Source organism: Passer montanus, unplaced genomic scaffold, assembly GCF_014805655.1.
Source record: "Passer montanus isolate IOZ18808 unplaced genomic scaffold, ASM1480565v1 scaffold30, whole genome shotgun sequence".
Taxonomy (NCBI): Eukaryota; Metazoa; Chordata; class Aves; order Passeriformes; family Passeridae; genus Passer; species Passer montanus.
In genome coordinates this window covers 3,180,438-3,193,239 of record NW_024367708.1, presented here as the reverse complement: position 1 = coordinate 3,193,239, position 12,802 = coordinate 3,180,438, and the positions used below count along the sequence as shown (strand labels likewise).

At 34.7% G+C, this 12,802-nt stretch overlaps 1 protein-coding gene across 2 annotated transcripts in view; it reads left to right on the top strand.

The window, feature by feature from the left end:
* The window catches only part of KLHL1 (kelch like family member 1), a 186,872-nt gene that overhangs the window by 60,345 nt on the left and 113,725 nt on the right, over positions 1-12,802 (top strand). For both annotated transcript variants that reach the window (XM_039714672.1, XM_039714671.1), the window contains exon 3: positions 8,585-8,721. In XM_039714672.1, coding sequence (XP_039570606.1) covers positions 8,585-8,721 — 137 coding nt within the window. The remainder of the gene's footprint in view (positions 1-8,584; positions 8,722-12,802) is intronic.

Genomic DNA, 12,802 nt, shown 5'->3' with positions numbered 1-12,802 from the left:
TTCTCAGAACAGTGTTTCCTGTTGCCCCTTATGATTCTTTCCTGTCTTTAAACACAAGTGTAAGTGGCTGGAAAAGATGGGTTTGAAGGCTGGGGCTTTGAAGGTAAGGGTTTTTTGTACAGATTTTAAAAGTTCAAGTAGCACTCAACTAGCAAACTGATGGTATGTGTGACTAACAATTCTCCCTGCTGTGATGCTGTTCTTATGTGAAGAGAATGTGAATTTCTGAAATGGGGTGCTCTATAGCTACACTGAACAGCATCATTTCTAGTTTAAGATCCTGATCCTGTGATAAGTCTGTTGTACAGAGTCTCTTAGACACTTATAGTAGAATAGTGAATACTTTCTTCCTATAACCTGTGCCTTTCAATGAACTAAAAAATTCTTATTTACTTATAATTATTGGGATAAAAATTATAGTAAATTTTAATTTCTAAAATTCTGTAAGATTGTCTGATATTAAAGCAGCTTGTATTTATGAAACTACTTGGTTTTGGATAAAAATTAAAATTAAAGTAGTTCATTGAGATTTTGGTCTCAGAAATAGGTTTTCATTTAATGCATGAAAATAAAAATATCATCCTAGAGTTTAGATTAAAATACAGACAATAATTCAGAATTTCCAGGTGAGCAAGTATTTTTGTATCTCAACTCTGCATAAGGCTGCAAACCAAGGGTAATCTATTCCCTGCTTGTGTCCTGATTTCTCTGGTGAGATACTAAATTCAGAGCAGGATTATGGTTCCCCAGCAGGAAGTCAGAAAAGCAGCCAGTGCATTTCTGAACTCATAAATTAACTTCCTGGTGCAGAGGAGTACTGTAAGGGCGTCTTGGCAACTTTGACCTTACAAAGTTCCTTTTGCCCTGAGTGAATATGGACACAGAGACTATTTCTGTTAAACAAAGAAGCTGGATAGTCTGTATTCCAACTCCTATAACAGTAAGTAAAAGAAAAAAAAACATGCAATATACAAGACTGCAGAGCCAAATGCTAAGTAAAACCAGACAGAATCTTCATTAATATATTTAAATAATGGGGATTTTAAAATTAGTTTCTTTCATTTCCCCTATTATTTTGAATACAGCTGTTCATGTTTGGATGCATACCTTTTAGTAGTAAATTTAATTTCACATGTGTCATTTCAATTCTGCAGTATATATAAATCCTTCTGGAGCTGAAAACATGCCCTAATAAGAAGACTAACCATGAAATAATACCTATAATCCTATTTAGATTTTCTAATAAACCTTTGGACACCTTTACATGTAATTTTCTACTTCTCTGTCGTCTGCGGTCAAAATTCCAAATCACAAATAACTGGAAAATTTTGATAATGTTTATTCTATGTTTGTTTAGATAGGTGTGTCTGGACAAGCACAGTGAGTTGCTTATTTTACTGTAGTCATTACAGTCCTAGAAATTACAGGTTCAACTTGCCCTGCTCAAAGCAGGGTCAACTGCAAGGTTAGACCATTGAGGTCATACACAGTTAATTTTTAAATATCATCTCTTATGTATATTCCTCTCTTGTTGGCCTCTTCCAGTTTTTATCATCCTCATTGTTGGTAGTGATGCAGGTTATGTCATCCAGGCAAATTTGCTCCATGATCTTGGTGAGGCAAATAAGTCTGTAGGTGCCTACATCCTTCTTCTTAGGGATTTACATGAAAATTGACTTTTCCAGTCTTTAGAAACTTAGAAACTTCCTGCAATTATCATGATCCATTACAGATACAAGAGAGTGGCCCTTGAATAACATTGCAGAGCTTCCTCCAGTATTACACTTTAAACTTGTCCTCAAAACACACCATAATATATATATATAAAATTTAAAAAAAAGAAAAAAAAAGACTGAGACAAATAAAGCTTTTTTGTGCAGTGCACAAAATTTTTCAAAAGTTTTACATTTGCTTCCAAGGTACTTACAGAAACCCTTCTTTACTATGAAATCCCTTGCTGTCTTCATCTGTACATGATCTTTGGGCCTCTCTAATTAATTTTTTTTATGTTTCTGTATTTCTCCCAGACCATTCATCTCTGCTTTCATTTTTCCATGGACTCCTGTTGTGTGTTTGGGAAATAAATATTGTTCAGAACTATAGTGGCATGATCAGAGTAAATGAAAAATTTTAATCAAGCAATAATCACATGGGTCAACATAAAATTAAGAATATGTGTTTGCCATCATTGATTTGGTTGTTCTGAGTGAAGGCAATTTACATGAATTGCACTGGTTTTAGATAACTGTGCTTGAAATGCTGTGTTCTACAGCTGCTGAAGAAACATCAAAAGTGCTGGGAAGAAAAGAGCTACAGTCACTGCAAATGATAGATGGACCTTAATATTTGTGCTGGAGAGTTCATTAAAACTTCCTTCTAGGACTGCATAATATTAGAGCATCTTTAAACTCATACTGTAGTTTAAGACATTTTGATTAGTAATGCTGCACAAAACAAGATAGGAACTCTATGCTGAAGGGAACAAAAAAAAAGAACAAATGCCATATAAGGCTTAAATTCATGTGCCTCTATCCAATTAAAACACTCCCATATAACAGAGACTGGATTCAATAACACAGAAAATTCAATAGAACCAGAAAATGCGAAGAAGGTGTAGAAGGGGAGTTATATCCTCAGCTTATAGTTCTGACTTCCATTGCACTTGTTGAGAAACTAAGAAATCTACTTTTGTTGTTGTTATAATATAGTCAGATATAGTTGAGTGCATAATGAGAAATACGAGTTTTTATTTACTTAATAAAAAGTTTTCTCTTAATATAACAAAAAAATAAAGTTGGTTTTTTTTTCAATATTCAAGAAAAGGATCATGGGGAACTCCTACCATTGGCAGAAAAGGTAGTACAGAACTATTGGAAAATTACCTATAACATATGAAACAATGAAATACTTTAGTAAGGTTACCCAAAGCTTTCTACTAGTATTTGAATGACATGTGAAGATAAATTTAATAAAACCCCTTCAACCCCTTCAAAGGCAGTTAGCATTGTCTGTTTCAGTGCCCTGGGTGGTTACAACATTTTCAATCCATTTTGAGTTCTAATGTAGAGAGGCAAACTTAAAGAATAGTATTAGTAAAATGAGGAAAAATTAATGGAGAAAGTTTAGCTGAAAGACAAGATGAAAGAATAAAGATCGAGGCAGAAAAGAAAGGAGAACCAGGCAGAGAAAGAAGGAAAGTGTAGAAGCAGGGAGTGAGAGAAGAAAAATGCGTAGAAAACAGAGTAAAAGCAGTACAGCACCCCTATGTTATTCCCAGATATCTGTAAGGTTTGATGAACTTCCCATATCAAACAGTGCATCTAAAAAGAGTTGTTTAACACAACCCATTGTCTGTGAGTTTAAAAACAATTCATTCAAGTAATATGGTTGGGAAAGAACAACAACAGCAAAAATTCCTGCTATCAGAGGAGCAGCAAGGCAATTTAGATAAGCTTTTAATATTAACCTTGATTGATGATCTTGATATGGGGGTTTGGGTTGCTGGCAAGTTGAATGAGTGTTAGCAGTGCCCTGGCAGCAAAGGGGAGCCTGGGAAGGACCAGGCACAACATCACCAACCCATCGAGGAGTGATTGCCTCTCTCTGCTCTGTGCTGGTACAGCTTCACCTTGAGTATTGTGTGTAGTTTTGGGAGCCACAATATAAGGACATCACACTCTTGGAGCATGTCCAGAGGAGGGCATCCAAGGTGGTGAAAGGTTTTGAAGGAAAAATGGACAGGGAGAGCAGCTGAGGTTACTGGGCTTGTTCATCCTACAGAAAAGAAGGCTGGGGGATGACCTCATCACAGTCTACAGCTTTCTCAAGGGGAGCAGCAGACGGGGAGGTGGTGAAGTCATCTGTCTTGTGACCAGTGACAGGACCCAAGGAAATGGAATGAAGTCAGGGGAAGTTCAGATTGGATATTAAAAAAAGGTTCTTCAGCAGAAGGGTGGTAACCAAGGTGGTGAAAGGTTTTGAAGGAAAAATGGACAGGGAGAGCAGCTGAGGTCACTGGGCTTGTTCATCCTACAGAAAAGAAGGCTGGGGGATGACCTCATCACAGTCTACAGCTTTCTCAAGGGGAGCAGCAGACGGGGAGGTGGTGATGTCATCTGTCTTGTTACCAGTGACAGGACCCAAGGAAATGGAATTAAGTCAGGGGAAGTTCAGATTGGATATTAGAAAAAGGTTCTTCAGCAGAAGGGTGGTACGTTGCTTCAACAGGCTTCCCAGGGAAGGGTTAAGAGTTCAAGGAGCATCTGATCATGCTCTTAATCACATGGTTTATTTTTGTTTTAGGAGCCTTAAGAGTCCTTTTCCAGCTAGAGATATTTTATTACTGTATTAAACCAGAATACTAATGCTATTACTTTATGGACTGGAAAAAGGTGCAGTAACTGAAATGGACTTAGAAGGGTGAAAGAACCTACTCTTTTACTTTAAAACCATTCTCCCTTGTCCTATCGCTACATGACCATATAAAGAGTCCCTCTCCATCTTTCTCAAAGGCTTCTTTTTCCAGTACCTTCAAAGGTACTGGAAGGCAGCAATTAAGTCATCCCTAACTCTTCTTTTTTCTAGGCTGAAAAAGCCAAATTCCCTCAATATTTTCATATGGGAGAGGTACTCCATCCCCTAATCATTTTGGTGGTCACCATTTTGATGACTCACTCTAAGAGGATGATGTCCTTCCTGTACTGTGAACTATACCACTATTCATTGAATGTGAGATTTTATTCCTTTCAGAAGTCAGAGCTTAAAATTGCAACTTTTTAAAAGAAATAATACTTATGAATGCATAGATATGATTCTATAGATATAGATATATATATATGCTTACTTTCACAATGCCATCTGTCAAAAGGTAAATGAAAATTAAAATTTAGTGTGGAAAAATTCTAAATATTACCTTTTATCCCTAGAATCTTTGTAAATGAAAGCTGCTTGTATGCAGTACTCCAGGTGGGGTCTCACCAAAGCGGAGTAGAGGAGCAGAATCCCCTCCCTCACCCTGCTTGTCACCACTGTTTTGATGCAGCCCAGAAAATGTTTGGCTTTCTGTGCTGTGAGTGCACATTCCAGCCTCTCATCCAGAAGCATCACCAAGACAGTCTCAGCAGGACTGTTCTCTATTCATTCATTCCTCAGCCTGGATTGATACTGGGGGTTGCCCTAACCCAGGTTCAGCACCTTGCACTTGGTCTAGTTAATTTGAGACCATTTCTCATGGACCCAGTTCTTGAGAATATTCAGCTCCTATGTGCATTAGCATAATATACATGGAGAAAAAATAGTGTCTTGCCTATGATTTTTTAGCCTATATAACATCTGATATCTACTCAGTTGGCAGTAAAATATTATAAGAGTTTTCTTAAAGATTTTAAGTGATCAAAATTTGTTTTCTTCTTTTAATAAATGCACTCTCAGTGTTGAGGCAATTCTCTGTCAAAAGTGTATATGAAAACAGTTGTGAAAGTACCAAAGAAATATTCTATAATACACTAAAATATTGTGTATTCTATAATATTTAGTGTATACTATAATACACTAAAATATTCTATAATACACTAAAATATTTATTGTTTGCATTAAATAAAATCTGATATCCTGGGAAAAAAGGTCACAACCCTAATCAGTCATATCTGCTACTTATAAAAGAAACCAGAAATTGATCAGTCTGAAATTAGCTGTAAAGAGAAAGAAGTCTCTTAATCTGAAGAAATCTTTCTGGGTTCACAAACTCAATTTAAGCCATGAGTTACCTGCTATGAGTCTCAAGGATGAAAGAGTTTATTATGTATTCTCACTACCAGATCTGAAGTTGAAAAGGTGACATCCTCAGCCACCTGACCTTCCTTGATTAATAGGTCAACATGCCTTTAAACCAAGATTTAGGGATGTTTGGAGTCTTCTGAACTACAAAAACCAGCAGATCATTACAAATTAATTGATCTCTTTGATTTCTCACTTTTGATCTTCCATCTCAACCCTGGAAGACAATAAAGATTTACAAAAGGTGTCACCTTTCAGAGTTAAGTGTAATTAGCAGTTCCTCTCTCTTCACTTCAACTTGCAGAGCACTTCCCAAGGTAAAAGTTAGTGTCTTGAAACTTAGTCTTTTGGTTATAGTAAGGTGATGAAATAGCTGATTCAGTATTTCTGTTAACTATTGATTAGTTAACATAAGACACTTAAAAAAATAATCCTTGTTTTTTTATCACTATGTTCAAAAGCTTGTCTTGCTTCTGTAGGTGAGCTGCTACATCACAGAACCTTTCTGCTCATTTAAGCCATCTTCTTTGATAGGTGGTATGAAACAGTAAGGATAAACCTCTAAGAAAAATGGGTAATGCTGAGGACCTGACATGTGTCTTATATTTTTTCTTTTTTTTTCCCACTTTGCACTGGCTCCTGTGTGTTCCTGTAGACTGAATGCTCCTTTGCAGCTGAAATCCATTAGATAACATCTTTGATTTTCCTCACACAAACTGTGGAAAATCACATATTTTTATAGAAGTTGGTGAAAGAGATTTAATCTTTCTGTTATTTATTTTCTGCCTTCCCTCTATTGTTTTTTATTTGTTTTATATTTGACAAAGAGATTTAATCTTTCTGTTATTTATTTTCTGCTCTCCCTCTATTGTTTTTTGTTTTATATTTGACTATATATATATATATATATATATAAACATATATGCACACATATATACAGTAAGATTATATAATAAGTAACTGCTGAACATAAATAATGTGAATTTAAAATACAAGATATTACTGTTAGAAAATATTTCCACTGGTCATTAACTGGTGTATTAAAATTTCTGTTCATTCATTTGTCCTTTTTTTTATTTTTATGCAGCCAAGGGTTTTGGCCTTGCTTTTGGCAAGTGATCAAATCAAATATCCATAGCTGAACTTAAATGATGGCTAGTAAATCTGAAGCAACAACTAATGGAAAATGAAATTAAATTAAATCTTCATGAATGAAATGGTCTCAAATTAAAATCTCCATCACATACCTAAATTACATCTCTGCTATCTGTGAGAATTTTGATCTCATAGAAAATCATTATGTTTTTCCTTTCTGTGATTTTTTGATGCTTTTATTAAAGCATCTATGAAGAATAAAGTCACTTACTTATGAGTGGTCAGAAAAAGTACTAGGAGAAGATTTACAAATATAATAATATATAAATAAGCAAACATAGAAGTAAATGTTCCTCAATGATGAAAAAATAGTAAATTAGGAGTTTCTCATGGCAGCAGCAACGTCTGTTTCTAAGTTCATCTTTTTGTAGTCATCCATTGATGTTTAGTCATTACATAGATATAAATGTGAACTGTTTATGAATTAGGATGCTGACTTCTAAAATTCATCATTGCTGGAGTTGAGCACAACATGAAAAGTGATAAAAGTACTATACCTGTTTAGTCATTTTCCATCTTTAGAGGCAAAGATCATATATATATGTCTTCAGTCTCCCCTACTTGCTGGTAAAATACAGCAGCTTAAAGCACTGTAAAATTATGAAGCCAATTCAAGCTGTCATATTTTACTTAGCTATCGTGAGCTAAGAGTGCAAAAGCAATCAATTACCATGGTGGCTGATAAGACTTAACGTGTTTATCTTCACTATGTTTTTAGTAATAATTTGCCCTGAACTAGCTAACAATATACAAAAGGCTAATTATTTTTCTCTTTGTTTCCAAGTTCTCCAGTTGTAATTGTAGTGTCTTTTATTAATATGTTTGTATGTCATGTTTTCAAATGAATCCAGAAATGTGGCCATCATTATGAAAGCACATGGTACACTATTTATATCTGTACCACATTTCTATCTCACAATCATCTGTGAATATTTACTCCTAACAAGATCAAAATTTCACTGTAGATGGTATTTGGAAGAATGCCTTAACTTAAAGCCCCAGTAATTACAGTCATACCTGATACTGCTGTGGTATTGATTTATCTATATCAGATCTCTAAACAGTAAGCTATGAACATTTTGTAGGTATTTTCAAAATATATTCAAAATATTTCCTTGGACATGTTTATTAACAAAAGCATTGTATTACACAGTGATTTTATTACATATTTTTAGCGAGTAGCATGTTAAGCTACTAACAGTTTAGTAGATTATATTTAGTATAAATATAGATTATCTAAAGTCACATGCTGTTATTAAAGTTTATAACAAATAAGCCTGTGGGAACAAAGAAGAGTACCTCTGGATTATGAAATGCCTATCATTATTAAGTTGATATTTGATACTGAGAGATTCTCTTGTTAACAGTTGGGACATCTGCATGATTGGAAGATTATCAGAAAGATTGAGTGCTAATTTCCATGTCTGTTTTATAGTCATATGCTAAAGTACCACTTGGTTCATATCACAGGAGCCAAAATCAAATTAGAATTAAATGTCATTCTGTGTTTTTCTGCCAATGTGAATTAATAATATATTCCTCCTAATAATTTTAATTATTATTAAAATAATTTTAAAGAAGTTTATAAATATGTGATATTTCTAATACATATATCCAAGCAAATTGCAGCAGTTTCTTACTTCTTTTTTTTCAGACTTGTCCTCAGTTCTGTCTCTGACTACTTTGCTGCCATGTTTACAAGTGATGTTTGTGAAGCCAAGCAAGAAGAGATCAAAATGGAAGGCATAGACCCCAATGCGCTGTGGGACCTTGTTCAGTTTGCATATACAGGTATCGTGGTGCATACATTATGTACTTCCTATAGCGGCAGATGTGGATATTTTTGTTTGCTACATTCCAATTAATTGTATTTTTTATTTAAATATTTTTCTTTTTAACCTTTATCATCCAAAATGTTTATTTACCATTTCTAGGGATGAATTCAGGTTGTTATCTCATGTCCAAACTGTCTAATATTTCAGACTTGTCAAGTGCATTGGGACAGCCAAGAAAAGGATATATTTTTCTTGGTCTTCAAATATTTAAAAGGAATGTCTCATACCCACATGATTCAAATTAATAGGATCACTGAAGAAACAGCTGTATTTTTTGAAGAATAATCCTGTGTTGCTGTCTTAATCAAATCTCAGTTTAAATATTGCATAAATCTTTAAAAATTTGAAAGAATAAAAAATTGAAGTTTAAATAAGAAAATGTTTTAAAAGGTTTTATTATGAGCCTGATGTTTTCACTTTCATTTCCTTTCATATGCTAGTACTCTGTTTTGAAGTGTGAACTTATGAATAACTCACAATTCACAGTTAATAACTCAAAGCTCTCTTCTGAATAGTTTTTACATTTTAATACATTATAGATTTAGGATTTATCCTTGTTAAGCAACTTGTTATGCACATTGTAACTGGAATGCATTAATCTGACAGAAAGAATGCTAATGTTACAAAATAAAGTAATTAAAAGAGTGGAACTGCCTGTAAGATTTACGTCGAATCACATAAGTATAAAATATATACTGTTTTCTATTTGTTTCCTGAAATACATCCTTATATTGTTTAAATTAACCATATTTTATAATGATGATTCTATCATATATTTGATTTCGATTCAATTTTAAATGGATGCCCCAAACCCTGCAGTTTTAATCTGCTCTAAATACACATATAATAATTTAATCACAAATTCCTGTTTGCTTTGATGTATTTAATCAGGATATGGTCTGGGCTTTTTATGACATAATAGCTGTACCATCTTAATAGAAAACAGAAACGGCAAATAAGCATAATTTAAGCCAAAAATACTCTTTTTGATAATAATGTTTGAGAAATAAATGTTCAAGGAATGTAATACCATGATTTAGATAGTACTCTACGTATTAAAAGGGTAATGCCTCCTCCCTCCAGCTGTGGCTTTGCCACTCAGGAATGTGCATCATCTGGAGGGTTTCAAGCTAGGGATCCATAAAATTAAATAGTTCATATAAGAAGGATACGAAGGATACAATAAGAAGGATCTGATTCCTTGGTGAATGAATGGCACAGGAATACCGGGGCAAAATCAAGAATACCTTGGCACAGAACAGCGAAAAAGACTGGGGGTAATGTTAAATCATTTTGTAGGAGGAGGTTAAAGATAGAGGAGGTAAGAGAAGAGACTGTGTTGTTCTCCTGGAAAGAAAACTGTGGAAATCCTAAAGTACTGTATTGTACTTTTGTCTCAGTATTCATTAAAATATCACCTGGAAAGGTACAAAAGAGTTGTAATTGACAGCAAGAGATAGCATGTGAGTGTAGATTAAGGAAAGAAGGAGATTCAGAAGGATGGGGGGAAAAATACAGACATTTTCAAGATGAATAAAGCTATTTAAGAACTTTATGGTTATCTCTGAGAACTTTGGAGACTGAATGAAGCAATGAGAAAGTGGAAGAAGCAAACTACTGCTTACCAAAAACGTTTAAAATTTTCAGCTCCTTTGTGCTCCTTGATTCTCTATGCCATGTGATGTACTCTGTTCATTATATGAGATGTAAAATTCAAAAGTTTCTTTTTGCTGTAAGGTAAATAAGGGCCAGACTTCACAAATGGATGAAAAGAGAGCTCCACAGCTAGTATAATTTGCATGTTTTCTAATTTGCCTCATATTACTTTGCATCTGTAATATTCATTCATGTAAACAGTCACATAGTCCAAACTGCCTCAGAAATGGCAACATTATGTACTATTATAACATCACCTGGAAGAATTAGAAACCTAAGATGATAACCAAGATCTCTAATGTCTTTCACTTGAAGTGGCAATACACCATTATTCTTTTTTTCTAACTCATTTTGTAGACCAAATAAGACTTTTAAATGCCTTAAGTTTACACTTGCAAGTTTCACATATACTTCATGACAATAGAAGAATGATGAGGGTCGGGAAACGTGAGAAAATTTTATATGCTAAAAGATTAAATATATTGGATGCCATAGATCATTATGTTTTTTATTACTCTGTCTTGTATTTCTCTTCCATCAGGTTCTTTGTCCTGATTTATTCTTATTTATCCTTATTTATTCTTAGCTTGTATCCTTATCTCCTGGAGTTCATTTGGAATTATTTCTTTCTCTATGTCTTTTCTCTGCATCAGATATCTTAGCAGACACCTAAATTTCCTAGCTACAATTATGCTAATAAATTAAACAATGCTGGGGAAGGTTTACAGGAACTGGAACACAATTGTCTCTATTGATCCTGGAAGTTTTAGCCAAATCCAAAGAGCAATCTCTCTAACAAATGGTGGGTATACCTTGGATACACAGCTCATCATTAATGTGCCTAACCTTGAACAGAGGGTAAGGGCATTAAAAAGTGCTATGGGGAATTCAGTGATAACTCACATGATTCGTGAATTCCTAGAAAATAGTCATAAACTTATTCCGTTTATTGAAATTAAATACAATCTGGGATTCTCAGTTAATCACTCTGTTTTCCCTTGACCTTGCTAGAGCAAAACCATAATTTTTTCCCCATTTTCTTTCCATCATCTCAGGTGATTTATCTAGATTCATAGTTTCTTATCTCCTTTCTTGCACTCTGGTTCCTTATTTGCCACCAGTCTAGCTCATGTCCTCTTTCCCTTTGAGTCAGTTCACTTTCCTTTTGCTTCATGGATGTGGACAGACAAGTGGAAATTTAAGAAAATAGCCACTGTTTGGATACCCAAAAGTACAGAAGCCAAGAGAATGTCCCTTTCAGACTTTTGATCGATAATCTGGAACATACATCTGTCTAGACTTAGGCAGAATATCTGGAGAATCTGGCTGCCAAATTGCAATTACTGATTGCACAATGTGTGAAAAAGTTTTCAGCAACTCATGTCTGTGACCAGTTTAGCTTTTTATTGTTTTACCTCAGGAATAGAAAACAATTTTGACAAATGGGCAGTTATTTACTCCTATTTTCTTTTACTTGTCACTAACTTCTTAACTCAAAGAATTTAAAAAAAAAAAATCACCTATAGTTGCTGCTTGTTATAGAGATTTTCCCTGGGGACAACTGAACAAATAAGAAAAAAATACAGCTGAACTTGTTTGCAAAAATGTAGAAGTTAAGAGTATTACAGTGCAAATATGTTTAGATGTGATTTAAAAGGTGGAACCATTTCCACATCTTATTATCTGTAATTCAGTCAAGTTTATATTTTTTAAAATAATCTAGTGAAATTATTGCATTTTTACCTGTGAATCATACATATTAAGGAGGAGGTTAAGAAGGATAAAATATATGTGTCTATGAAAAGCATTATTATAGGTGAAGATATCATAAACTGATACCAGACCCTCCACCAATGTAATCTAATATGGTTGCAAAATATCAGAATTAAAGTTCATCCGAGGTAAAATTTTGTACACCAGACATATATAAGGAAAAATAGTCCGGGGGTGCATCAGGCACAGCATCACCAGCTGAGCATGGGAGGGGATTGTCCTGTTCTGCTCTGCACTGGGGTGGCCTCATCTAGGGTTCTGTGTGTGGTTTTGGGCACCACAATATTAAGAAAGACATTAAATTATAAGAGAGTGTCCAAAGGAGGGCCTCAAGCCCCTTCACACGAGATTTGTGAAGGGGCTTGAGGAGCAGCTGAGTTCACTTGGTCTGTTCAGCCCCGAGAAGACTGAGGGAAGACCACATTGCAGTCTACAACTTCCTCATGAGGGGAAGAGGAGGGGCAGGCACTGATTTCTTCTCTGTGGTCATCAGTACAGAACCCAAAGGAATGCCCACAGCTGTCTCAGGGATCATTCAGGCTGCATATTAGAAACACAAATTCTTCAGTAAGAGAAGGTTGGGCACTGGAACAGGCTCCCCAGGGAAG